This window comes from Vitis riparia, chromosome 5, assembly GCF_004353265.1.
Source record: "Vitis riparia cultivar Riparia Gloire de Montpellier isolate 1030 chromosome 5, EGFV_Vit.rip_1.0, whole genome shotgun sequence".
Classification (NCBI taxonomy): Eukaryota; Viridiplantae; Streptophyta; class Magnoliopsida; order Vitales; family Vitaceae; genus Vitis; species Vitis riparia.
In genome coordinates this window covers 19,601,901-19,628,330 of record NC_048435.1, presented here as the reverse complement: position 1 = coordinate 19,628,330, position 26,430 = coordinate 19,601,901, and the positions used below count along the sequence as shown (strand labels likewise).

At 33.7% G+C, this 26,430-nt stretch overlaps 1 protein-coding gene across 1 annotated transcript; it reads right to left on the bottom strand.

Annotated features, from left to right (window-relative positions):
• Nucleotides 1–997: 997 nt before the first annotated feature.
• On the bottom strand, nucleotides 998–26,430 carry LOC117914723 (prolyl 4-hydroxylase 1). Its single transcript, XM_034830176.1, has 12 exons — nucleotides 26,225–26,430; nucleotides 25,567–25,614; nucleotides 24,083–24,151; nucleotides 16,969–17,021; nucleotides 16,014–16,079; nucleotides 13,639–13,713; nucleotides 6,638–6,712; nucleotides 3,491–3,561; nucleotides 3,346–3,397; nucleotides 3,164–3,253; nucleotides 1,729–1,821; nucleotides 998–1,558 (listed from the first exon to the last, which is right to left on the bottom strand). Exons 1-12 carry the CDS (start codon nucleotides 26,286–26,288, stop codon nucleotides 1,451–1,453), a joined length of 864 nt encoding a protein of 287 aa, XP_034686067.1. The 5' UTR covers nucleotides 26,289–26,430; the 3' UTR covers nucleotides 998–1,450.

Here is a 26,430-nt window from a genome sequence, read left to right as displayed (position 1 = left end):
TATATATATATATATATATATATATATATATAAGTTGCTTTGAAAAAAAGAATATTTAAATTCTAAAGCTTACCTACACGTATCAAACATTCTCTAAAATCTTACATATATATATATAAAAGATATAAGACCCATACTTAGATGATAATTGGTAAAACTTATTACTTAATGATTTAAATTAAGTTAAATTATATTTAAGTTGTTGACTTAAATCTTATTATTTAATTTTTACTTTAAATATTAAAATTATTTGATAAAATTAATTTAAAAATTATTTTAAATCATCAAATTGACATATTTTATTATTATAAATTATAATTAGGACAAATAAAATCGAATAACCATTAAGATCATGAAATAGTAAAGGAAATCATTGAGGTAATTAGGATAAATATGCATAAAATGATAAAAAGATAAAATGAAAATATGAACTTAATAATAAATTAATTATTTTTACTTATTACCTAAAATTATTTTTTTTTACTTTAAGTTATATCATTAAATTATTTTAATAAATATACTTAATATGACTTAAATTAAATTATTAAGTTGGTTTAGAAAACACCCACTTACGTTGAATAAATAATGACTTTAAAATTTGTTTTAAAAAGAAAAAATCTAGTATGAAGAAAATTTTACTACCTTAAATGTCAAGATTTTTTAAAAGAATTTTTAAAGATATAAAGTAAATCTACTAAATATTTTACTTTTTATGTAGAATTTATCACTATTCTTTTTATTTTAAAGTAAAAATCAAAAAGTATATCCAACACTCTTAAAAATTTAATTTTCTTTACTTAATTTCCTTTTCCTAAAATTTTTACATGACAACTAAATAAAAAAACTTTATAAAATTTTCTTACCTTCCTCTTTTGTTACCTAAATCTCTCCACTGCATAGCCAATTCAATGTTTAAGCAATAAAAAAAAGCATTTGTACAATAAAAAATCAGAGCTAAACCGTAGCTGAGCCTAAAGAGTAGGTACAGCTATCACCCTCATCAGAAAAATGTAAATAATAAATCTCACTAAGGCCAAATCAATCTGTTAGGTTTCAATCTCAAATTAAACCTGGTTTCAGCTGTTTCTGGGCTCACCTAAGAGACTGAAAATGCTAAACCCAAGAAGACGGCCAAATGAATAAGGCTTCAGGGGGTTCATTTGGATGGAGAAGAGACCTCTCTTCCTGCTTGCTTTCAGGACTCTGAATGAATATAGTTTTTAAGTCATGGTTGGGACATAAATCAAGTTCATTTTGGTCTGCCTACTTAAGATTTTATACCACTAAAAATTTGACTAAGAGTCTAAATTTATGTCATATCATACACAATTCCCATCCACTTGTTTTTTGAAGCAAGATTTCTGTAAGAATGAGGAAAAAGAAGGAAAAATGCTCACTGAAAGGGTGCGTCCTTTCGATGTATGTTGGAGATGTTGAAGGGATAGAGAAATCAGTGGGTTGATCTCTGCCTCATCCATTTTGTAGCTGACCACTTCTCCCCTGCCAGTACTTCGCATCCGCCATGGATGCTATTTGGGTCTGATTGTCCATCTAGTCCCTGAAAGAATCCAAACAAATCAAATTATCGTGTGGTTAGTGCACCATAACTACCTTCATTCCATCCGATGATTATATATTTGAGGTAGGAAAGGGCTCAGAGGTTTGTGATTAGATAGATGTGTATACAAAAGAACATGGTATTATATGAAGTAGTATCAAGGAACAAACCATGCTCCAAAAAAGCACTGCATTTCCTTTAACTGGTGCCACAGACAACCCTCTAACAGACTTCCCACCACAGCGACAAAAACCAGAACCAGCCTGAGATCATTCATAAATTAAAATAACTAAATGTGATAAGAAGTTAAACAAATGAAACACAAACAATAAAATAAAAACTTTAGATTTGTAATTGAGGAGCTTCTGTAGATATAAAACTGAAACAAGGCAAAATCAACTCAGAATGTTCAAGAGTGAAGCCTATGAAACTATAACGGAACTGAAGCAGATGCAGCATTTATTATTGAAGCCTATGAAGTCTCAGTTAAATGTAAACAACCATGCCCTATAAGTATTTATCATCCTCTCATCATTCAATCTATCTTCATAGGTGGTTTCCTATTTGGAAACTATTTTTGAAAGCAGTTTTTTGTTCTTTAGAACGGGTAACTGTTTTCCAACTTCAAAAATATGTTTGACGAATCTTCAACTAAAAACAGTTTTTTAAGAAATTGTTCTGAAAACAAAGTAATTTTTTAGAACAAATTTAAAGTATGTTCAAGTGTTTTCTTAGAGTGTTATGAGAAACAATTGGAACATAAAGAAGAACAAATTTAAAGTATGTTCAAGTGTTTTTTTAGAGTGTTATGAGAAACAATTGGAACATAAAGAACATGACAAAAGTTTTTGCATTGCACATGAGTGCATGGTACCTCGATTGAAAATAGCTTGAGAAAACTGTTTTTCATATTGAGTTTCAAACAAAATTTTGTTCTGAAAACAATTGAGAACTGTTCTCAAAAACTGATTCTTGAGAATTGTTTAAAAAAATTTTCCAAACAGATTTGTAATTTCTCCTCCATGTTTTCTTGATCCCCCTTAGTTTGGTAGCCACTATACATTGCAATCCCATATAAATCTCCTGATCTAAATTTGAATTCTGGAGTTCCTTGCATACCCATCAAAAGACAGAAATGTAATTTGTACACATCAATAAGACATGAATGATAAAAGCTTCTTTGTTTATGGGCCAGGATATTGAGCAGTTAAGAAAAAATAAGTTCAATATATAAGCTAAACCATGCATATTAAGATAATGAGTATCAAAATGAGAAAAGATACCACAGGAAATGAATACTTCTATGAGTCTACAGGTAGCACTAATTGAAAGGAAGGAGAAGAATCTTTTAAGATGGCTGCACATGTGGAAAGAAGACGATAATGAACCATTAGGGTGGATTGGCTTGAATCAATTTGAAGATGCCATATCAAAAGAGGAATATACCAAAGAGTGCTTGATTCCAGAGAGCAAGAAATGAATGGTATTTAACTTAAAGAAGGAATGCCCCTAGATAGAACCAAATTGCAGAAAATAGTTCAAGTTGTTGAAAGTTTTGATTTACAACATTAAAAGAACAATAAGTATCAAGTTCGAACTAATTACCATAGGGAAATATGTTTCTCCCCCCTCAAGAGTATCACTTAAATAAATGAGCATTGTTGCTACTCGTTGACCACCACGCTTCAAGTTAAACTGCAATTGAAAATCTTTGCACTCATTACTAGTTCACAAGGCTAAAAGATTGAAGGAAAGGTCACTAAAAAAGGCAGGGGTAAATAACTTACAGAATCAGAGAAGTAGTCATGGTGAGGCTTGTAGAACTGACTCTTTTTATACCTGTGCTTCTGCAGATGTTAGCCTTGTTACTGTAACATATTAGTCTCCCTGTTCATGAGCTGTATTTTACCAGTAAATAAGTTAGGTTCCCACCTCAAAACTTGGATGAGCTCCCCATTTTCGACTGGAACTTGAGAATAGACGGATATTCGTTTTTCAATGGCCTGATTGCGAAAGAAAAGTAAAGAAACAATTTACAACAGCATTTTGCCAAGTATAATACTGACAAGAATGAAGAGCAACCTCATCAATACAATTTCAGAAACAAATCTGCAAGGCTAAGAACTCAACATATGCATGACATGTGTTGTGTAAGCACAGAAATGAGACACAACATGAATTTACCAACATGGCAATATAAAAAATGTATTATACACATGACATTTAAAAGTTTGATTAATTTATGCAAAAGATTCTAATCTGACAATTGTCTAACCAGGAAGAAACTCAACAATATATATTAACAAATCATGGACAGACATACATATATATATGCCAGATGGTTTGCTGTCTAAAAGTACCATCATTGTCCACAGCAAAGCAAAATAGTTTTGTCTAAGGAATGCTTGAGCTTTGCAAGCCATGTTACATGAAAAATTATTTTATAATTCACCGTACACATGAGAAGTACCCAAGAGTGCTGGAGGAGCATCCTGTCCCATGGACAAAGCAAGATGATTCTTTGAAGACCATGCAGTGTCTACATAAAGGACTGCTACTGATACTTGACCTTAATCTAGGATGCTATAGCTATAAAACACTCTTTATTTATTTATTTTAAAATTACCCAAGAAACTATCAACCCTTTATTGATGATTTCTTTTTTTTTTTTGATAAGTATCAACCCTTATTGATGATGGTCTGCACCTAGTATCTTAATGAATAGTTTACCCGTCATGTCTCAAGCACATGCATGTAATCTACTAACAATTTTAATGACAACTATATAGTTCTCTGAGATGCCCCTAAAAGCTGAAATTATGCGCACGCATGGACATCTTAGTACTCATTCCTTAGCATTTTACTTCTATAATTGCACAGAAAAATACCTTTTAGAACTAGAAATAGTAACCTATAACTTCATGCATGGCAAGCAGTCAGCACACCATTTTTCTTTTACTTGTAACTTAAAATGGATGGTACAGGCTAGTCAATGGTTGAATGCACCCCAACAAGCCTGAAGGACAGACGTAAACTGTTGGACAACCCACAGCTGTTCCAAAAGCCTTCCATAGGTGGCACAACAAAGACCTGAACAAGGATACTAAGCACTTAGGTGAGCCCTACAGGCTCAAAAAGAGCCCTAAGGATTCAATAGAGATCTGGGTATTTAGCCCTTGGGTGGGTCCCACAGTGCAGCCAAATCTACCAATCAAAGAAACAAGTGGACTTTCAGAAGAGTATCAAATCAGAAGGCGGGGTTGGAGAATTCCCAACAGATGCTATATGTACAATGAAGAAGAAGAAACGTGTGATCACATGTTTCTTCATTGCACAAAAGCACGAGTTTTGTTGCAGTAGATTTTTTTGCTATATTTGGTGTACAGTGGGTAATACACTCTTTAGTTAGGCAGTTTCTCCTAAGTTGGTGCGGTTCTTTTGTTTGAAAAAAAAGAAAAAAGGCTTGGAAAGTTGCTCCATTATGCGTGTTCTGGACCTTAAGGAGAAAGCGAAATAGGAGTGCTTTTAATAACTGTGAAAATTTGGATCAAACAATTCAGAGTTCTTTCTTGAATCTTTTTGGGAGTGAGTAGGATTGTATATTGGGGACAAATCGTTATCGTTGTTAGAGTTTGTGGACTGGATAGGCTCTTTGTAGTGCGCGACTGCTGGTTTTTGTATTCCCACGCTTCTTTTAGGCTTTTTGGTTGCTTTGTATATGTGTATACTTCCTTTTTTTTTTAATATACTTACACTTACTAAAAAAAATCAAATCAGCCAGTCAAAAAAAATGCTGAGCTCTAGAGTGAATTCTTATGTGTTCAAATGTGTATCACTCCCCCAAGCAAAATGTCTGAATATCTCTATAACTATAGTACACAGCTATCCCTTCCTCTCCATCTCCCTATCTACTCCTCCCCACACCCATACCTTCTCTATTCCCCATCTCCCCTGCCCCTCACCACCCCCCAACTCCCTCTCCCTCTCTCTCTCTCGTAGCCACCTGTCTAAATATCTCTTTGACTTTACTAAATGCCTCTCTTTCTCTCACATACACACAGTACCTACTTAAGTCATGTACTCTCTCAATCATAATAGGAAAAAACCTTATCTCAAAATTTTGAAGTCGGTCCTATTCAAATTTATATAACTCTCTTTTGCATGTGCACTCACACACACACACCCTAGTAAGCATCACAAGGTAAAACACGGTTTGCTCCTTCATTTTTAATAGGAAAAAAGTGAATATATATAAATAGCGCCTAAGAAATTGGCACACCAAAGTATACACAAGGGATACATTTAGCATCAAACAGGCAAGCAAGAAGAAGAGAGAACAAACAAGAAAGCAACCTCCCTCTCCTTACTTGGGGCTAAGCCAATCAACAAAACCTATATAGTCAGAAAAAGATCATCTATATACACGCAATTCTTTCCTTCTGGATAAATTATTTTATTTTCTGGTATTTTATATGGTCCATAGGAAGGCAGATGGGTGGTTGGGGTTTGGGAGGTGTACCTCCTTAAACCATGCATTCTTGACCATATTAGGAATTGTCATTAACCTAACTGAAGTTGGCCATATTTTAAAGAATTAGACAATTTACTGTGTCTCCAAATCCTACTAATTGGGACAAGAAATCTAGCACCTACCAGTAACATTTCAAATTGCATTCACATAAACCACTTAGCAGGTAACTATGCAATGAATAACATTTCCAAACCTGCATATTACAGAAGGAAACATTTCCCGGAAAATGCAAAACAAGAACCTACAAATGCCACTCAGATAATAAAAAAGAAAAAAAGGAAACAGGAAATATGAAAACAATGATGATAACACCTAAATTATCAAATAAAAGTTCTGCATCAAGAGGGCCACATCTGCCATTAGTAATGCAGGTATGGTACCTCAAAGGAAACTCAAAGCATGTCCTGTTTTGTGGAGAAGTTCAGATTGTAAGCTTAATTCAACCACAGTGTTTTACATTATGCAAGTCTTTTTCTGTATATGAGTGAGGATTTATACTCTGGTTATATGAAGCTGAAGAAAAGTAAACTTGACTTCAGACCACTCACCCGTACAATTGGATATGTGCTGTCATCAGGACTCAAGAACATGCCAGAGCTTGTCCTAACATCGCTCTGAATTCCCTGAAAATAGACACAAAAAGAAAAGATCAATCAACCACATAGTAGACACCACAAGAAACCCCAACCTCCACCCGTACAATCCCAACCAATGAGGAAAGAGAAAAACTAGGAGGGAAAAAAAGCTAACCAAGAAAGTTTTTTTCATATGCAGAATTTTGAATTAATCTATAACCACTACATGCCTTTCCATTTAACAATTGCAAACATATAACAACTTCAGAAAATTTCCAATGGTACAAAGCAAGCATTTTAGCTCTTACCATACGCCTTTTCCTTTCACCAAATAAGACAGTTTCTAGTGGAACAACTAGGAAAATTTTCCATGGTTATTCTGTAATGGCACGTTTACTAAACATTTTAGAAAAGGGAATGGGAGGAAAGGTAATCAAAATGGGAAGGAGAGGTCATGGATGGAATCTGAATCAAAATCAGGAATTTAATTTAAGTATTTACTAAACTATCAAGAAAGTGCATGAGAATGAAAAAGATTGACTTTGAGGCATTTATTAATTATAAGAAGGGAAATTATATTTGCATCCACCAAATTGATCTTTGCATCCACCCTATTTATACATCCACTTAAAAATAATAATATTATTAATACATCCACCTACAATTTTAAAAATACCTTAAACACCTTTCTCATTCTTCTCTCCCACACCCATCTTCTTCTTCCTTTTTATCTCAACTTATTTCTTCTCAACCACAAATCTAAGAGAAAATTTGCATAGCCAATTCTAATTTTTTTTTTATACATTTTCGTTTGAATCCATATAACATACCACATGAATGCCTTTCAAGACCTATTTTTTATATAATTTTTGAGAAAAAAACTTGTTTTAAGAATAGTTGAAAAACAATTAAGAAGAATTTAAAATGATTTAGAAGTGAGAAATTATGAAAAAAAAATGCAATATAATTGGACAACAAAATTCTTGTGGTGTTTGGACCTAAAAGGTTAAACACCATGGAAATGTTCAGACCTAGAAGTTCAAACAATGAGGAAATGTCTGAAGTTCAAAGGCTGAACACAACATAAATGTCTGGAATGTCAGAACATATAAGGCTGGACATAGTTCAATTGTTTGGTAGATAGGGTGTTTAGAGGTACAGTTCTAGACACCTGTAAGAGTGTCTAAATGTGAATGTAAAGTTCCGGACATACTTTGTAGTTTTGGACGCCTATAATAGTGTCCCAATGTAAAGTTTCGAACATTTGAAGTACATCCAAAAGTATAATGTTGGGCATTTATGAAACATTCGACCCTTCAACACTGAACACAATTTGAGACGCCTTCTTCAAATTCCAAAACGTGAAAAGAAATACAAAAAATATTATAAACGGCATATCTCTACGCTTGTAATATCATTGAAGAGAATTATTTGTTTATCCATTGGTGAGAAACATAACTTGCTTGATAAATTTTGTTAAGGTTATGTATAGTATAGAAGAGGAGAAATGAAAGAAGAAGAGTATAGTTTAAGGATTTCATTAACAGGCATATTAAAGGGTGGATGCAAATATAATTTCCCTGATAAGAAATGGAAATGAAATGTATCATTTACCACAATGACCTTTTACAAAATCTAAATTAATATTTTTTTAAATAATTGCTACATTTAAGAAATCGATATTATTATATAATTTTAAATATTTAAATATTTTATATAATATATAATATTTTTAATAACTCTAGAAAGATATATTTTATATATTTAAATAAATAAAATCTTAAATAATTTTAGTATATTTAAATATTTATATAATAGAAAATAGTCAAATATTAAAATATTTATTTAAATATTTTAATAAATATGCATTATTACGATATTTAAATATTTGATAAATTATTATTAATGATAAGGACATTTTTGTCCAACTCGAAGTGATTATGGGAAACATAATTAGATTCCCCTGATGGGGGAGTAGAAACCCATTCCTCCAATTTGAGAAATGGGTTTCCTCGAAATGAAGTGGGTCCCAGGTTCTATTTTGTTTCCAAGTGAAGTAAGGGAATCACTCCCTTTCCTTTGATTCTTTTGGATTCAAGTAAACGTGCACTTAGGTAAGAGACTAAGTAATATGTAAATGGAGCAGCATGAGACAATATAATCAACAGGTGATAAAATCTAAAGGAAGCATCTGGCAGATATTGGATATCAAATCAATCTGTTTGGAAAGAACATACAACAAAGTTAAAGTTAGGTCCACTGGAAATTACCATACATCAGAATCCTATTATAGCTGAAGACTTCAGAGGTCATATTGAAGAACCTCATTGAAGCAACACTTTAAACATTAATTATGATGGCTTACAAAGTGAAGAATGTCATTCCGAAAACTCAAGTGAAAAATGTGGAAATTACATAAAACCAAGGGAACATTTAGAAAGTATTTGTAAAAATTCTTAAAAACAATAGCATTGATCTTACAAACAAAAGACAAAGGTCTTTACAAACCAGAAATTTTTTTAGGACGGGAGCAAATCGGTTGTTGATCTGTGGGAGAATGTATGTTATCTTAAAAATTTTAACAATGTATGTCACCAAGGAGTTTTATCAATTCATTGTTAGTATTATTTTGTTGAATTGGAGATCTGCTCGCCTAGAGGGGTCTAATGGGCCGTGTCGGGCTGGCACAACCCAATGTTTAGTGGGCCTTATGGGCCCACTTAAAAATCATGTCATGCCAAGCCGGTCCATGCAAACCAAATAGGTGGTCCAGCATGGCCCATAAGCTTGTAGGCCAATTGTGCCGACGGATTGTGCCGATAGCCCACAACCCATGGGCCACTCACTTTGTTAAAATTTTTAATTTAATTTTTCAAGTCATTTTGTCTGAATTTTTTTTCATTATTAAATAAAATTTCTTTTTTGTTACTTTTAAGATCTCTTATAATTATACCTATTTATTTTTTTATATTTATCAAGTTTATAACCTTACCCCTTGAGTGTTATTCAACTTAGTTAGCTCTCGATTTGTACACATTAGTATTGAGTTATTAATGCTGATGTTGTTATACTTATATGGGCCTTTTGTCTTTTTTGTAGTCTTCCTTGTTTTGTGGAGGTTTACTTAATTTCTTTTGATCAAGTTTATACATCATGGGGAGGACTTCTTATCATTTTCATGTTTTTATTATCAATGAATACATTTGTTTGTTTCTAATCAAAATTTGTAGAAATGTTAATTTTTTGTTTTTAAAAATAGGGAAAAAAAATCATATCTAAATTTGTTTTTTTCTTCTTTTTTTTTTTGTGTCAAAATAACAATAAATTTAAAATATTGGAATGTAAAAGAAAATGAAATATATATATATATATAAACAATTTTTTATTCAATATTTCAGCAAATAAAATGAAAAAAAATAAAGAAAAAAAAAATTGAGAATTGCATCGCTATAATTTGAGTACATCCCAACTAGTTTATCCTTTAAATTAGTCGTTATATAGTTGTTGGGATGGATAATACAGACATTTGACGTGAAAAACAAAAAATAGCAATTGATTCACTTTTTTACCCCTTAAGCAAGTTGTTATATAGTTGTTGAGAGGTGTATTATAGATATTTAAGATGTAAAAAAAAGGAAAAAATAAAAAGTAATATTTGAACGGGCCAAGTGGGTTGGCACGATGGCATGACAAGTCGCCTCTTCAAGCCCAAAATGGTTGAAAGGAGCAGGTCGTGCCGGAACAGCTCGCTACAGTAATTGGGTTATGCCAACTCAGCTCGGCCTTTTAGCATGTCAGGACATAGCCAAAATGAGTGGCCCAACCCATTGGACACCTCTATACTCACCTCATCTATAGACAATAGGTAGTTGTGGGCTGAGTGGATGACTACGTCTATAGGTTCACTGAAGCTTAATTTTGGTGATTGCTCCTTAGTTACTTCAATAGAGATGGGGGATGGTGGTCTAGTTCAAGATCATAGTGGTGACACCATCCACGCTTTCTCCAATGCAGCAGGATTTCGGTTAGCCATTGAGCATAGAGCCTTTTTCATTTCTAGGACAACTAAAATTTCCAAGGGATTTAAGAGTTCCAGCCTCACAGATGAGGGAAATTTGGTTACAATTATTTTTTGGGTGGAAAATAGGTGGGCAGGACATTAAAGATATGACCCAGGATGTGGAGAATTTTGGACCCTGCAAGACTTTTTTACGCTGTCAAATTTCTTGGAAGCCTATACTGACAAATAAGGAAGTCATTAGACTGACCAAAACAGAAGCCATTTCTATTTTTAACTTTGCTTGGGGGATTTCATGCCTGTACTAGTCACAGATCCATTCCATTCTCTGTTTGAGGATTGAGGTGCTTGGGGTAGTTAGTTCTAGGCGCATTGTTTTCCTACATTCATGTACGTCCTTTTTTTTCCTTAATTTAAAGTTTGTTTCTCAAAAAGAAAGGGGGAAAACAATGGACCAATATGAGCCTAAGGTTGGACAACAAAATAGGAATTCGCTGTTGTTCTTTGCTGGACAATTTTGTTGGATACATATCTTACCAATATGCAAGTTGAACAGATGTCTCATAACCAAACCACTATCATGTCATACTTGAATTCCTTTTTTTTTTCCCCCTCGATAGGCAAACAAGAATATATAAATGATGCCAATCAAAGAGTTGGTGGGGGGCACCCTAAGTCCACAAGAGGTATACAAAGGATGCCGAAACAACAAATAAAACCACCTTAAACAAGCACATAAGACACTCTCTCAATAATTAACACTCAACCAATCAATAGAATCTAACAAGGAAACAAGACCATCTTGAATATGTTGGAGTCCATTGAAGAAGGATGCAAATAAGAGAGTCCATTAACACTTGATCTAAACGTTGAATTCCATCAAAGTATCCTCCAAATATTTTTGCTAACAAAACTCCCATGCAATCCCTTTGGCAAAATCTTTCACAAAAAAAGGGAGGACCCAAGAAAAGCTAAAGAGAGAAAACAACAAATGCTAAAAACCTCTTGCCTTTCCACAATGGATTAGTATGTGATTATGGAAAGGCAAGGGGTCTTTGGCATTTGTTGTTTTCTAAGGTTAGGAACCTTTCCCAAATGGCCTCTTAAGAAAAAAAACCAACTTTTAAAGGCACTAAGAGTCCCACACTACCTTTAAGGGAAAAGCCACTCCTCCATCTGATTCTAAGGAAGAATAGAAAGATTTCATGAAGGAGCTCCGACTCTTGCTAGCCTTCCAAATCAGCTTATCTTCGTCCTCAATGCACTTCCCAAGCACTTTAAGTCTCCTAAGTAACTCCTCAATGCTATGTAACTCCCAGTCTTGAAATTATCTTGTGAAACCTGGGTTCCACACAACCTGCCATTTACGACCTTCCAAGTATTCACCACCAAAGCCTATTTATTAGAAGCAAAAAAGAAAAGAGAGGGAAAAGTACCTTTAAAGGAGCATCCCGCCACCAAACATCATGCCAAAATTTTGTTCTTCTTCCATTGCCAAAGAAAAATCTTGTTCTAGCCTTAAAGGCTTCCCAAGCTCCTCTTATTGGTTCCACAAGCCAACACCATGCCCCTCCCTCCTTACAAGAGAGCACCATCCTCCAAGTTCTTCCCCAAACTTTCCCATTATAACCCATCTCTAAAGGAACTCCCACCCTGAAGTAAATCTCTAATAACATTTTCCAAACAAAACTTTATTGAGAGAGGACAAGACCCTAATATTTAGCCCTCCAAATTTCCTATCTTTGCAAATGGAAGAGCAATTGATTGAGTGAGGTTTTTTCTCAAGAGCTGCTCCACAAGAAATCCTGTCGAATTTTTTCCAATCTTAAAGCCACCACTTTAGGAATGAGAAGAAGAGAGATAAAATAGATAGACAAACTGCAAAAGAGTATTTTTAACCAAAGTGAGTCTAACACCCTTTGAGAGATATTGTCTTTTCCAAAAGGCTGAAGCTTCCCCACTTTGCAACCCATCAAAGTGGCAAGCTCCTCAACATTAGGGACCTTCCCCATAGGAATCAATTTGCTTTTATCCAAATTAATTTTCAACCTTGAAGAAACTCCAAACCAAAACAACTTAAGTCAATTGATCTAAGCAAGGCCCACAAAAGAGCAGGGCATCATCTGCAAATAGGAGGTGAGAAATCTCCACTCCCTCTCCTCTTTTACCACCTTCCTTGAAGCTTGAAATGAAGTGACCTTCCTCTGCCCTTCTCTAGAGAATACTGAGGGCCTCCATCACTACCACAAATTGATAAGGGTATAAAGGATTCCCCTACCTCAATCCCTTTGACCTTTGAAAGAGACCAATAAGTGATCCATTAGCTAAGACCGAAAACCTAGCTCTTGAAATGAAGAGTTGGATCCAACCAACCCACCTCTCCCTAAAACCCATTTTCTGCAACACTGGCAAAAGAAAGTTCAAGTTTACATGGTCTCAAGCTTTCTCAATGTCTAACTAACAAGCCCCCCACCCCACCCCACCCCACTTTTTTCAGCTCCTTAATCTTGAATTTATATCCTCATTTGTAATTAGGGTTGTGTCCCCTATTTGCCTCCCTTGCATAAAAGCATTTTGAGATACAATTCTTAAATGGCCATCTAATAGTTCAACTATAAAGATCAAAACATTATAGACCTCAAAATACCAAAAGAAGTAATTTTCTTATGCCCGCTTTTTGGAAACATCAAACTACAATATGTTTCCACAACCACACAATACAAAAACCTGACACATGTTTGAGTTATAACGTAACTGACAAAAAATAAATAAATATATAAAAAATAATAATTTAGCATAAGAAGACAGGTGATTCAATGAATGAATAAATGCCAAAAGAGATACAATTTTATTAGCATATATGGGAAGAAAATGATAAACCACCAGCTTGTAATTAGAAAGGAACAAAGAAAGAGGAAACCGAAACAGATAAATGAGATTTGCAGGCCATACATACTTTCCCTGTTTGTGCATCCACTACAGTGGAAATCTGAAGGAGAGGCTCCGCCATAGCTCTAAGATAGTCACATTCCTGTTAGGGTTGTAGAAGTATTATTCTTATACTCAATTTCACAGCTTCATATGCAAAATAGAATCTCTTTATTGTCTAGTAATCAAGCAAAGTATTGTTTTGGTTGTTACAACAGTAGAGAATTAGAAAATATTGCCAGATATTTGCAATGCATTAGATTAACTGATTTGAAATATTGTCCAATGTGAAAGGTAAACAAAGAAAAGACATTCAACAGTAGTGATATTCTTCAGTATTAAAAGGATAACAAACATACAATTATGTCAAGTATGAAGGAAAATGCAGCATCTTAGAAAGATTTCGGAAAAAATAAGTACAACAAGATGAAAATGAGATAATTACACTCACAAATAGTAGTTCTCTCTGACTTACCCCTTTTTATTTTTTGATAGACAATAAAAGATGTATATTTAAGGCAAAAAAAAAGAGAACACCAGAGTATGCTGGACCTATACAACAAGCATAAAAAGGCACAACCACACGAGAGAACACAAAAAACAACTCTCTTTCTCTCTGGCCTATACATGATTTTGTTATATATATTTTTTATCTATATAGCTGTCCCCTTCTTCCCCGCAAGAAGGCCTTCCTTTTACCTTGTTGATCAGCTTTTGTGCATTTTGGAAGAATCTTAATCCTTTGTTATATTTCCAAATATCAATGAATTAAGCTTGTTTCTAAGGAGAACAAAGTGTAAGGAAAGACTGGAAGACATTTCTTTTCAACAATAATTTAATTGATGTATGAAAGGTCAATAGAGAATGGCATCATATGAAACAGAAGGAAATCAATTTCTTGAAACATTTCTGTGAAAAAAAATAACATTTACAAAATTTAAGCTATTTTAGCAACCGCTATGGCAAAACATAGAGCTGAAAGGGGAAAAAAGAGTACTGACCTAAGTTGAGACTTTTTCAAGTTGTGCTAAGATTACAGCAATGAATAGTAAAAAAGAACCGATAAGTAAATAAACAGTGAAATATGAACTTTATAAATTTACATCAATTAAATATTTATCCTTTTTTAACCAGAAACAAAAATATTTTCATTAAAAATGAGAATACAAGATAAGGATAAGAAATCCTACCCTAATTTACAAAACCTGATCACAAATATTTATCTTTTCAAAAAATATCATCATTTTGTGAATGTTATAGATCGTTATAGGTCAACCTTGAATATCAAATTAAACCAAAGCCCAACATTTAAAGTTAACTTTTTATTTTTATAAAATATTCCACACTTGCATTGAGCATAATTTAGATTGCAAAGTTTAGGGAGATCTGAAATCATTTTTAAATCAGAAACAACCATTTCAGTACATTTAAACAGAAAGGAAGAGTACAAATCCTTCAGCCAAGCACATATGTGTGTGTATAAATTAAAAACACCTAACAAAAAGGGCATAATCAAAGTACACAGGCACCAAACAACCCAAAAAAGAAGAAAATCAAATAATCCCCTCCTTGAACTAGAAATCAACCAATCAATAAAGTCCAGCAAAGACAATGAAACCTCATCAATGAATTTTCTTGACCAAAGAAGAAAAGCATCGAGGAATGACTTTTTAATCGCATAGCCTGAATGCTCTGCATTTTCAAACAATTGATGATTTATCTCTTGTTGTATAGTCTAAAACAAGTTCCTATGTTTTTTCCCTACAAAACCCACTTTCCAACTCAATAAAGTTTCTTTAACTAAAGAGGACAGCACCAACTCTACTCCAAACAAAGGGAAGTAGAGATGAAACAAGATTCTTGTTTCATCTACTTTTTAACTGAACCAAAGTCAAAATCCTCCCCCATGCCACTTCCCAAGCCAAGAATCCTACCTCACTAGAAAACCAGTCCTCCTACTCCAAATAAGAATAGAAAGCTTTGACTGAAAACTTCATGTCCTTGAAATCTTTCCAAATCACTCTATCCCCAACACTCCTCATCACTAGTCACTATTGAAGCCTCTTAGAAAATGACTCTGCACTGCCAAACTCCCAATCATGGAATCATCTTAGGAGGTCTTCAATATCCTACCCCGTTGGATTCCTCCCATACTTTCACAACCCATGCATCCTAGAACCAACAATAGAGAACAAAACAGAGAAAGCTATACTCAAGGGCAAGTCAGCACACCAAATATCCTGCCAGAACATCAGCATTTATACAAAGATTTCAGAATCTGATTTATGATCATAATTAATTCCCCACAAACTCAACCTCTACTTGGACATTTGGATAACGCAGATCCAACATCATCATCCCAACTAAGAAAAGGTAATGACATAAATGTTAAATTTCATCTACCTCTGAGCTCAAAAAACTATGAAGTAGAATGATTCGCGGTGACCAGCTAAGTATTTCAGGTTTGACCTGCATCAATAAAGATAGGAAACTGTGAGGCAAAGTCACAAATACCAAATTCTATAGAAAATTAAAGAGAGGGCAAGAGGGCAAGGGAACAAGCTCTCAGACATAAGTTTCCAAAGAATTTTTAGGTATTCCTGTGAGTTCAATTCAATTGAACAGGGGAGAGGCATATCATATTGGCAGAAGGATAGATGAGGATTGCATGGAATAAGAACCTACTTTTTTTTATTCCTTGAGCTAAACATCAATGCTTGTTCTGTACGAAAATTGAGGTTTTGGGGACTTGTATTGCATTCAGATATCACTATTGGAGTGAAGTCAAAAGCCTTCCCCAAAACAATGGGGTTGTGATTAGCTGTTAAGACCAATATCTTAGTCTTGTTAGAATGCTCGACTGAAGCAGGTTCATTGAGATTTAACAATCTTGTAGTGGAAGAGGACTCAGGAACTGTTATGGTCTTTGAGGAAGAAACATCCTTGATACTGAGAGCTAAGATTACAAAATTTTGATATTTCAAGGGGGTTGGGTTGCTCTTTTACTTGGATCTTAAATCAACCAACTCATGGATAAGCTAGCCCAATAACAGGTATTGGAGCTTCAGGCATCCATCAAGGATTTCATGCCTCACTGAGAAGTAGCACTTTTAGAGTTTTTGAGCCCTCGTAATCTTTGGTTTTTGATGTTTTTCCAGTTCTACTCTTATAGTGAGTACTGGCTTGAAGCTTACCCTTCATTGTGTTTTAAATTTACTTGATGAATTATTTGTTTGTCCGGAAAAAATAAAATAAAATTGATTGAAATATCCAAATCTAGTTCTAGTTTTCAATAATGTGGACCTCAAGACCCAAAATTTAACCATAAAGGTACAGGGGGGAAAGGCCAAGAACATACATATCCAATACGTAGAATATCTGCATCCTTGTCATTTACCCACTGAGAAATACCTGAAAGTCATGAGGATACACAAAATGTTGGTACGTTAAAAAATTTATTTTTCTAGGACTTAAATATACATGGAAATACACATGAAATGTGTGTCTGCTAGACATTAATAAATGAAGGTAAATGATATACACAAAGTAATCCAAATTTTAAAAATACTCTTGCCAGGGATAAATGCTTCAAATCTAGTGCACTCAAAATAGATAAATAAATAAAGAACAAGAATAAGATAGTCATTTATGAATAAGTCACCAAACACATCTAACTTGGAACAAGTTAGACTTCCCAGTATCATGCAGAGAACTTTATAAAAACCAATTTCTGGCCATTGCCTGGTGATCTTGGATTCTAATCATATCAAGTGGAGGTCATTGCTTTCCAATTTAAGAACATAAAACATTCAAATTTTGTTCTTCAATCAAGCACTAGTGAGAAGAGGGTTTGATCAAGGGATAGGAGGATCATAAAAACTTAAGTCTAGTCTTAGGAGGCTTGACGATCCAAGGGCAAGAATAGCTTTTGTTCTTAAGGGCATAGAATATATCAACACTCTGGAAGCCCTTGGTCAAATGACATAAACCTTAACATCTCTTATATTGTGAGGTGATTATGCTTCACAAGCAGTGTTTTAAATGGATAATGAGGCTAGTCTAGATGCCAAGCATTGTGAATTAGCATTACGAGATATAGCATGAACACAAGCTAACTAAGGCCTAAACCTCACACTATTATAGCCTTGAGGCTATAGACTCAAGGATGTTGAGACTTAAGGCTCAAATATTCAATGGATTGTAATGAGGTTATGTGACCTTTGTGGGCTTCTGGCAGATGTTTACAAGAGACTTAAGCCTCAATAATCAATAAATGATTTTATCCTTGCATGGGTTTTGGTATAGATTTACAAATTGTCTTAGGTTTAAGGTTTGAGGAAACCTTTTACAAACTAAGGGCTTAGTTGGCTCCAAATGAGTCCTTAAATCGAGTGGGAAAAGAGAGATTAAGAAGAATAGAGGAATTGCTAGGTACTACAATGGAAGCTCATACATAACCATTATTTTATTATTGATTAATAAAAGGAAAAATGTCATTGCAATTGATGGATGAAGAAGAAGAATTGGTGAATATAAACACTTATAGGGAGGATAATAAAGCAATTGAATACTATTATAATTCTTTGTAGGATCCTACTAGTAATAGTGATGGTAAAGCACAAAATTATTTGATTACACCACGACAAAGAATTAGATTCAAAAGAGAAATAGATGAATTAAATTAGAGACTATTGGCACTAACAAACAATTATCACTAATTTTATGGTCTTTTTATAGTTCAATTCTTATTGATTTTATTAGTTTTTTTTTTTTTTAATTTTTTGATATTTTTCTTTCCTTCATCATTTTGTTTAAGCTAAAGCCTACATCTTGTTAGGTCTGGCCTTATTTAGGCAAAACAGCTAAGATTTCCTTTAGCCTTTTAAAACATTATTCACAAGTAAATGAGTTGGAGGCCAAAATTGAGGTTGAATAGGATTAAAGAAGTGGACTACAATTCTGAACTCTTTTAGCCAACAACAAATGGAAAAAGAAAGGAGAAGTCAAATCCATCCATGTTATTGATGAATGTGACTCAAAGGATAAAAACTCTATAAAAAGAGTTGTTAAGATCCTTCTACCACTCAAAGATTATGGTTAGAGAACCTTGGTTGGTCCCATATTTTTTTGGGGAAGATGGTTTGGCTAAAGAGACCTTTCTAGGAAAATGAGATTAGAGATGCAATCTTTTAATTGGATCCAAATAAATCACTCAGTCAATATGCATTTGCTATGGCCTTTTACCAAGATGGCTAGAAGATTAATAAGAGGTGAGGTAAGACAACCCTAGGTTGGATGTTTACAATCAAATATGTGGGCTAGACCTTCACTATATTTTAGGTTTTAAGCAATAGAAATATGATTAAAAGTTATGGTCGCTCGAAAAAGTAAAATTTTAAAAGAGAAAAGAGAGAGAGATGATGAAGGAATAAGATAAAGCCTTAGAATCTCACTAAGGTTTTCTAGGAGTCTCACCTAGAAGAAAAACAATAGTCTCATCTTTGAAGGTTACAAGTTTCAAGAAGAAGTATTGATACTACTCACATCCATAAATCACTAAGTTGCATCAAATAGACTTTAACAAACTACAAAAAAAAAAAAAAAAAAAAAGGAGAAAAGAAAAGTAAAAAAAAAAAAAAAAAAAAAAGAGGAAACCCAATCCATATATTAGCATATGAAGACTCTTTTTTCTATCCTTAAACTCTAAAATCTTCTAAATAAATGGAATTATAAGAAAAATAAAAACTTTCTCAAAACTAGAAACTTATGGCCCATTTGGCAATGTTTATATAAAAAGTTCTCAAAAGCCAATTGTTGAAAACAATTCTTAAATATTTTTCAATTGTTTTCAAGAACAAAATTTTGTTTAGGAAGTCAAAAATGAAAAACAGTTATTCTCTCATGAAATTGATGTGCAATTTATATATAATGCAAAAGTTTTCAAAGTATTATTCATCTTTTTAATTATTGCTCAAAACACTAAAAAAATAACAAAATAAAAAATAAAAAATAAACCTAAAAACACCTTAAATTTATTCTAAAGAACCACCTATTTTCAAAACAAATTCTAAAAAAACTATTTTCTATCAAATGTGTTTTCTAAGTTAGAAAACTGTTTTCTATTTTCAAGAATAAAAAACCATTTTAAAAAAACAGTTAGCAAAGCTTTATAGAAACTTCCTGTAATAGAAGTTTCTACTAAAGGAAATTTTCTAGATTATAAAACTGATTCAAATAAAAACTTCAAAAAGAAGAGAAAAAGTCTCTTTCTAAGAAGAAATTTCTAACAAAAGTAGAATTTAGAAAATAGGAATTTTGAGTATGGAAACTTCTCGCTTGAGAAGAAATTTCCAAAGGAAATTTCTCACATATTTGTAAAAGTAGAGCTCTTCTTATTAAAGAAGACTTGTTAGACAATAAAAATTTTGGAAATATAGAAACTTCTTTTGAGAAGAAATTTCCAACCAATTTTTTTCCAAATTGTAAATAAGATTCAATTAAATAATTACTTACAAATTATGAACCAAGAAAAAACCAAAAAACTATAACATTTTCCTTTTCTTCCTTCCTTTTCTCAAAAGGGTGTAGGATACTCATCCCCATCACGAGGTCCTTGTGAAAGCTTTTGAGTTCCATTCTTGGGGACCGATTGATCACAACACTATACCTACTTTTACATTGCTGGTTTTTGACAGGCATTATTTTTTTATTTTTTATTTTTTTGATAGACAACAAAAACGTGTATTAGAAAACACCAAAAAAAGGAGCCCACCCTACGTATATAGGCAGTATGAACAAAACAACCCAAAGCAAGCAACAAATAAATACAAGGTTAGCCCACAAAAATAAGACAAAGCTAACCACAAGAAAGAGCATCTAAGAAATTCAAGATAGAGGGGTTCTCCATTTCCAATTAATCATGGGACCACTTTAAAAGTGATTTAATGGAGAACTCCTTCAATCTTTGATCTGAGAGTTCTTCATATTTGAAAGTCCTATAGTTGTGCTCTTTCCAAATACACCAGAATAAGCAAATTGGAGTCAAATGTCAAACTATCATTCTCTTCTTATCTAACCCTTTAAATTTCCATTCAAGGAGCAGATTTCTCACTAAGGCCAAAAACACCCAAATCAAGCTAAAGACCACTAACAAAAAAATCCATAACACTCTTGTCTTATCACAATGCATCAAGATGTGATAAACTAATTCTTCACTATCTTTTCAAAGGCTATATCTATTGACCATGGGTCATCCCCTCTTCTTTAACGTATCTTCCCCCAAACTGCTTCCCAAGCAAAAAAACACATTCTAAGTGGAGCATGGGATTCTCAAATCTTTAGCTAGAGTACTAAATTATTCTCAACACTTAGGGATTACTAATACGACTTGATATTGAAGTTTCTTCCCCTACCATGTTTTCAAAGTAAAGCATCCTTTCCTTCTTGCACTTTTAATGGGTAAATAAACTCCAAAAAATGGATACCTCCTTTATCTTCCAATCTTGGAAGTGTCTATTTGGCCCCGCAATCCCATGGAACACAACGAGAACATTATATTCACATTACGAGGATAATTGTGATATCCTACATCAGATAGGGAAAAAAGTTTCTAATGTTATATATGTATGAGTTCCTTTTAACCATATAAATGCGTTTTAAACTGTGAGGGTCCCTTTAGGCCCAAAATAGACAATATCTACATGGTTGGGAGCAAGTCATTACACCATCCCCGGTCACCCCTTCATCTCCCTAAATTTTCCATCAATAATATTCCTCCATAAGCCTCCCACTCAAAAGAAAATCTCCATAACCATTTCCCTAGTAAGGCTTAAGTAAGACCCTCCAAACTTCTTAGCCCTAGCCCTTCATACTTCTTACCTTATAAACATTTAACCAATTCACCAAGTGGATCTTTCTTCTTTCTCCTATATCTACCCACAAAAAGTGTCTTTGAATTCTCTTTAATCTAATCCTTACTTTTATGGGAATTGATAAGATAGACATAAAATAGATAGGGAGGTTTGATAGAGTGCTCTTAATAAGGAAAAGTCTTCCTCCTTTGTACAGGTACTATTCTTTCCAAGCAGCCAATTTCCTTTCAAACCTCTCCTTGATTGAATCCCACAAACCCCAAAACTTATGAGGGGCCTTAAGGGGTAAACCAAGATAAGAGGTAGGAATTCCCCTTCCTTTACACCCAAAGAGAGAAATCGCTCATCCACATCCTCCACTTCCCCTCCAAGAATAATTTCACTTTTTTTGAAAATTTATTTTCAAACTCGACACCATTTCAAAGTAAGTGACTATCCACTTCCAATATTTCAATCGATGCACATTCTTCTCACAAAAGAGAAGTATCATTTACATATAAGACGTGTGAGACTTAAATCCCTTCTTCCCCTCTATCCTCAATCTTAAAGCCCCTAATGGAACCTCCCTACTTAGCCTTTGCAATTAAGTTACTAAGGGCATTTATGACCAAAACAAAAGGATGGGGTGAAAGAGGGTTTGTTGCCTCAAACCTCTAGAGGTTAGGAAGAAGTTTGTGGGGATGCCATTGACAAGTACTGCCAATCTCACAAAAGATACACAAAAGTGGATCCACCATCTCCATTTAGGACCAAATCCCATATTTTCTAAGATTGAGAAAAGGAATTTCCAGCTTACATGATCATAAGCTTTTTCTATTTCTAATTTGCAAAATAAGCCCACATTGGAACTTCACTTCCTCGAATCAACTGCCTCATTTGCAATCAAAGTTGCATCAAGAATCTATCTGTCTCCCACAAAAATTGATTAAAAAGGAAGAATTGATCCTCAAAGTAGACTTTAAGGAAACATTAGAAAATGTTGTGATATCCTTGACCATACCTTTTTGCATAAAGGCTTTGGCTATAGATGATATAGATGGATGAGGGAATGACTATCAATTGCTAGCTTTGTGATTCCAATTAATGGAAGGGCTAAGGATAGATTTTGAGGTTTCTAGAGTCTACAACAAGGAGATCCACCATCTCCTTTTCTTTTCACCCTTGTAGTTGATGTTCTTGGTAGATTGATTCTCTTTTTCCATAAAATTTTAGTAGATTGATTCTTAAGGTTGAAGACTTTAGCCTTATGAAAGGCTTTCATGTTGAAAGAAAGTAGGCAATGATCTCTCATCTCCTGTTCATATATGTTACAACCATCTTTACATCTACTTCTACATCAGAACTCTTTAATCTTATGATCCTTCTAAGAGTCTTTGACATATTGTGAAGTCCCAAGATCAATCACAAGAAGAACTCTTTTTTTTGGATTAAATGCCAATCAAACAAGTCTAGGACATCTAGCCTCCTCTTTAGGTTATGAAACTAGGTAAATGGCCCACTAGTTATTTAGACTTTCTCCTAAAAGGTAAACTAGGAGCTATTTCTCAATGGTTTCAAGCTTTGTTCCTTGTGTTAGTTCAATTTTTGACAATTGATTAAAATCTTAGGGAGTATTGATGCACCTATTCCCCATGATCCCCCTTTTTTTTTTTTTTCTTTTCTTTTTTTTTTTTTCTTTTTTTTTTTTTGGCATGGGCAATAAAATAAAATATATTAACAATGCCTCAAAAAGGGCATATCAAAATGTACACAATGTATCCCTTAATAATCCATGAATCCCTAGTTGTCCCTAGTTGCGAAAAAAGGATCCTACAAAATTGAACTTGACTCAACCCTTGTGATGCGATATCAAAAATGAAGAATTTCTACAAACATCCTCTTGGATTTGTACAAAAGGTTCCAATTAAGCAATAAAGGCCCTCTTGCTAATGAGTTGTTGTGTTACTTTTCTCTTTGGCAAGTGAACAAAGGATGATCCTAAAAATAATTTAAGATATGCTAGCTATTGCTTTTTAAGGATTTTGAAGGGATGCTATGGGTAAAATCTTTTGGTTTTGTGTGCTACTTGCTATTTTATGGGTGATTTTAAATGAGACAAATGGTAAGATTTTCAAGGATAGATAGAAATCTATCGAACAGTTAAGGCATTTAATTTACTTTTTTGACATCTATTTGGACATCATGGTCAAGGGATTTCTAGACACCCCTTATAGTATGATCTTGCTAAATTGGGGGGCTATTTGATCTTCCTTTTAAAGGAGTACTTTTTCAAGGTCTTTACCTTTTTGCTTCTAAATGTCATGCATTCAAGGTTGGGGTTTAGCTGCGGCTTTGTTAAGAATATTTCTTCCAATTATATATTTAGGCTTCCATTTTTACTAATATTTGCTAGCTTCATATGAAAAAGTATAATAGGAATTTCACCAAAAAGAACTTCAACTCTCTCCTTAGTGTAGCCTAATTAAAACACAAAAACATAAAAAAAAACAATTGATAGAAGTTATCAAACAATGAATATTCTTTACAGAATAGCTCAACTATAGAAACTAATATTGTTGCTTTTATTTATTACAAACAGACATTAATAGTAACCATACCAACCTCCATGTAGCTGAAGAGAGCCATCATTATGTCTCTTATGCACTTTTCTAAATGATGGAAATGCCTTACCTGCAAAGGATATGGTTTGTAAAAAATTATCGAACATAAAAAAAAAAAAAATTATAACAAATAATGATATGACTTTAAAAGCATAGGAAGGTAAAAATGAAATTCCCTTGGCTATCTCAAGGTACCATACGGTGCCAAAAGTATATAATTATATAAGATTGCTATATAGAATATGAAATTCAATTTGGACAAAATATTTAGACAGGATATAAGAATTTCTATACTTGAACTAGATTCTTTTCTTTATATTCACATTGATCAAATTTGGAAAATGTGAATGAACAATTTCAACAAGGGAAATTTTAAGCACATCCACCTTTTCTCTCTTCACATCCACCTCTTTTTAAAAATAAATATGAAAAGGCAATATTGCCTTCTTCTTCTTCTTCCTCTTTTCCTTCTTTCCCCTTCCTTTCTTCTTTCTTCTTCCTCCATCCCTTCTTCATCTTGACTTCCTCTTCATTTTTATTTTTATTTTTTGGTTTTTTTAAGTGCAAGATAAATTGGAGAGAGGGGCAGCTATGGTGTGGCACAGGTGGCCACTGTGACCACCGGAATGCCATGGCCACCCCCCTTCCGCCTTTTTTATTTGGTTTTTTATTGAGAAAAATTTTAAAATAAATAATAGGAGGTAGAGAAGGGGGTGGTCATAGTGTGACCGCCGGTCACTGTTGAGAATGGTGGCATGCCACAGCCGCCTTTGATTAGTTAAATCAAATTATAAAAAATTAAAAATTAAAAAAAAAATAGCATGAGGAGGAAGAAGAAAAGAAGAAGGGAAAAAGAAGAAAGAAATATGGAAAGGGAAGAAGAAGAATGGGAACAAGGGTTAGGGCTATGTGGGAAGAGGACGAAGAAGAGGGTTGGGGTTAGGGTTGAGGAGGGTAGTTTTGTCATTTTAAATTTATAATTTATTTAAAATGAAAAATGAAAAAAAAAAAAAAAAAAAGTGGATGTGAGGAGAAATCAGGTGGATGTATTTAACAATTCCCTTTCAACAATATTTCAGCAAATTCTTTTAAATTTAATTAAAAAAAAGTTTAAAATTTCAATTGTCTAACCTAAGCAGGATGGTTGTTCACTTCCTTCAAGTAAAAAAATGAAAATGAAAATGAAAATAATAAGTTAATCATCAAAATTTATTAGATCATGCTTGCATTTTGAGCTGCTCTGCTTTTTAGTTTTCACTCTTCCAATTATTTAGCGCGAATTTTAAGCTCAAGCCAATAAGTCAAAGCATGAAAGGAAGGAAAATAAGCCAGTATATCTTTAGAGAAAAACAGGCTAATGAATATAACAACAGGAAGTTTGAATTCACGAAGAAGCATAGGTTGAACTAGCCTAACAAAAAATTAGAAGAGAGACTATCAAAAATCAAATATGGAGATTCAATTAAAAATGAAGAGCTACTATACCATCTACTTCTTCTAATCCTCCGATAAATTCGAGTTGCAACAAAGCACCTGCAGAGCCCAAACATAAAAACCTCATTACTAATACTCTTTAGCATGACTTTGATGATGATGGTCTGTTAACAACTCAGATCACGTTCAATCACAATGTTACTTTATCATCATATTCATGTTTCAAAAGAAAAGACAACTTGAAGTGAACCATATATTGCTTTTTCGTCATTCCATCTATGACGCAGGGAAATCCGTAAAAGAAAAAAAAAAAAATCTTCACAAAAATACAGCACACTTCAGTACTTTAATTCTCTTTCCCCTTCCCAAACAGAACCCTAACATATCACCATAAAAAAAGGAACTATTTAGGGACTAAACTTACAATCCAAGATTTAAAAAAAAAAAAGAAAAAAGAAAAAAGAAGAAAAAAAATCATTTCCATTTACAGACTCAATTCTCGAAGCTTTGAAAACAAACACAAAAAACATATCGCTCCACACCTGAAATTCATTCCCCCCCCCCCCCCCCCCCCCCTTTTTTTCCTTTTCTGGAGAAAAACTTCACAACAGAAAGTGATCTGAGCAGAGGAATCGCAAATATTGGAAGGAAACTTAGTGGATCGGATAGTAATAAGAGAAGAATGAAAAGGGGAGAAGACAGAGATTACCGAAGATCATTCCGAAAGAGACTAAAGCAAGGAGACCAATTACGAATTTCATTGGAGCCGCCATGGAGAAAACGGAGAGACTGACACAGTCAGAGACCGAGTGCGTGGGATTTATGAAATAGAGCCGAGTGTTGCGCTCGCTGTCTTCGCACTCGGGTCTTGTCAGATGCCGTTTCTCCGGCTATCACGTCGCGTGACACCGCTTC

Bases quoted from the DNA above. Each gene is read 5' to 3' on its own strand.
- LOC117914723 (XM_034830176.1), bottom strand. From the start codon at position 26,288: ATGGCGGCTCCAATGAAATTCGTAATTGGTCTCCTTGCTTTAGTCTCT. The intron at 17,022-24,082 runs GTTGGTATGGTT...CATGACTTTCAG, and splicing joins CTCTCTTCAGCTACATGGAG to GTATTTCTCAGTGGGTAAAT. The intron at 1,559-1,728 runs GTTTGTTCCTTG...GGATTCTTTCAG, and splicing joins CAGTGCTTTTTTGGAGCATG to GGACTAGATGGACAATCAGA.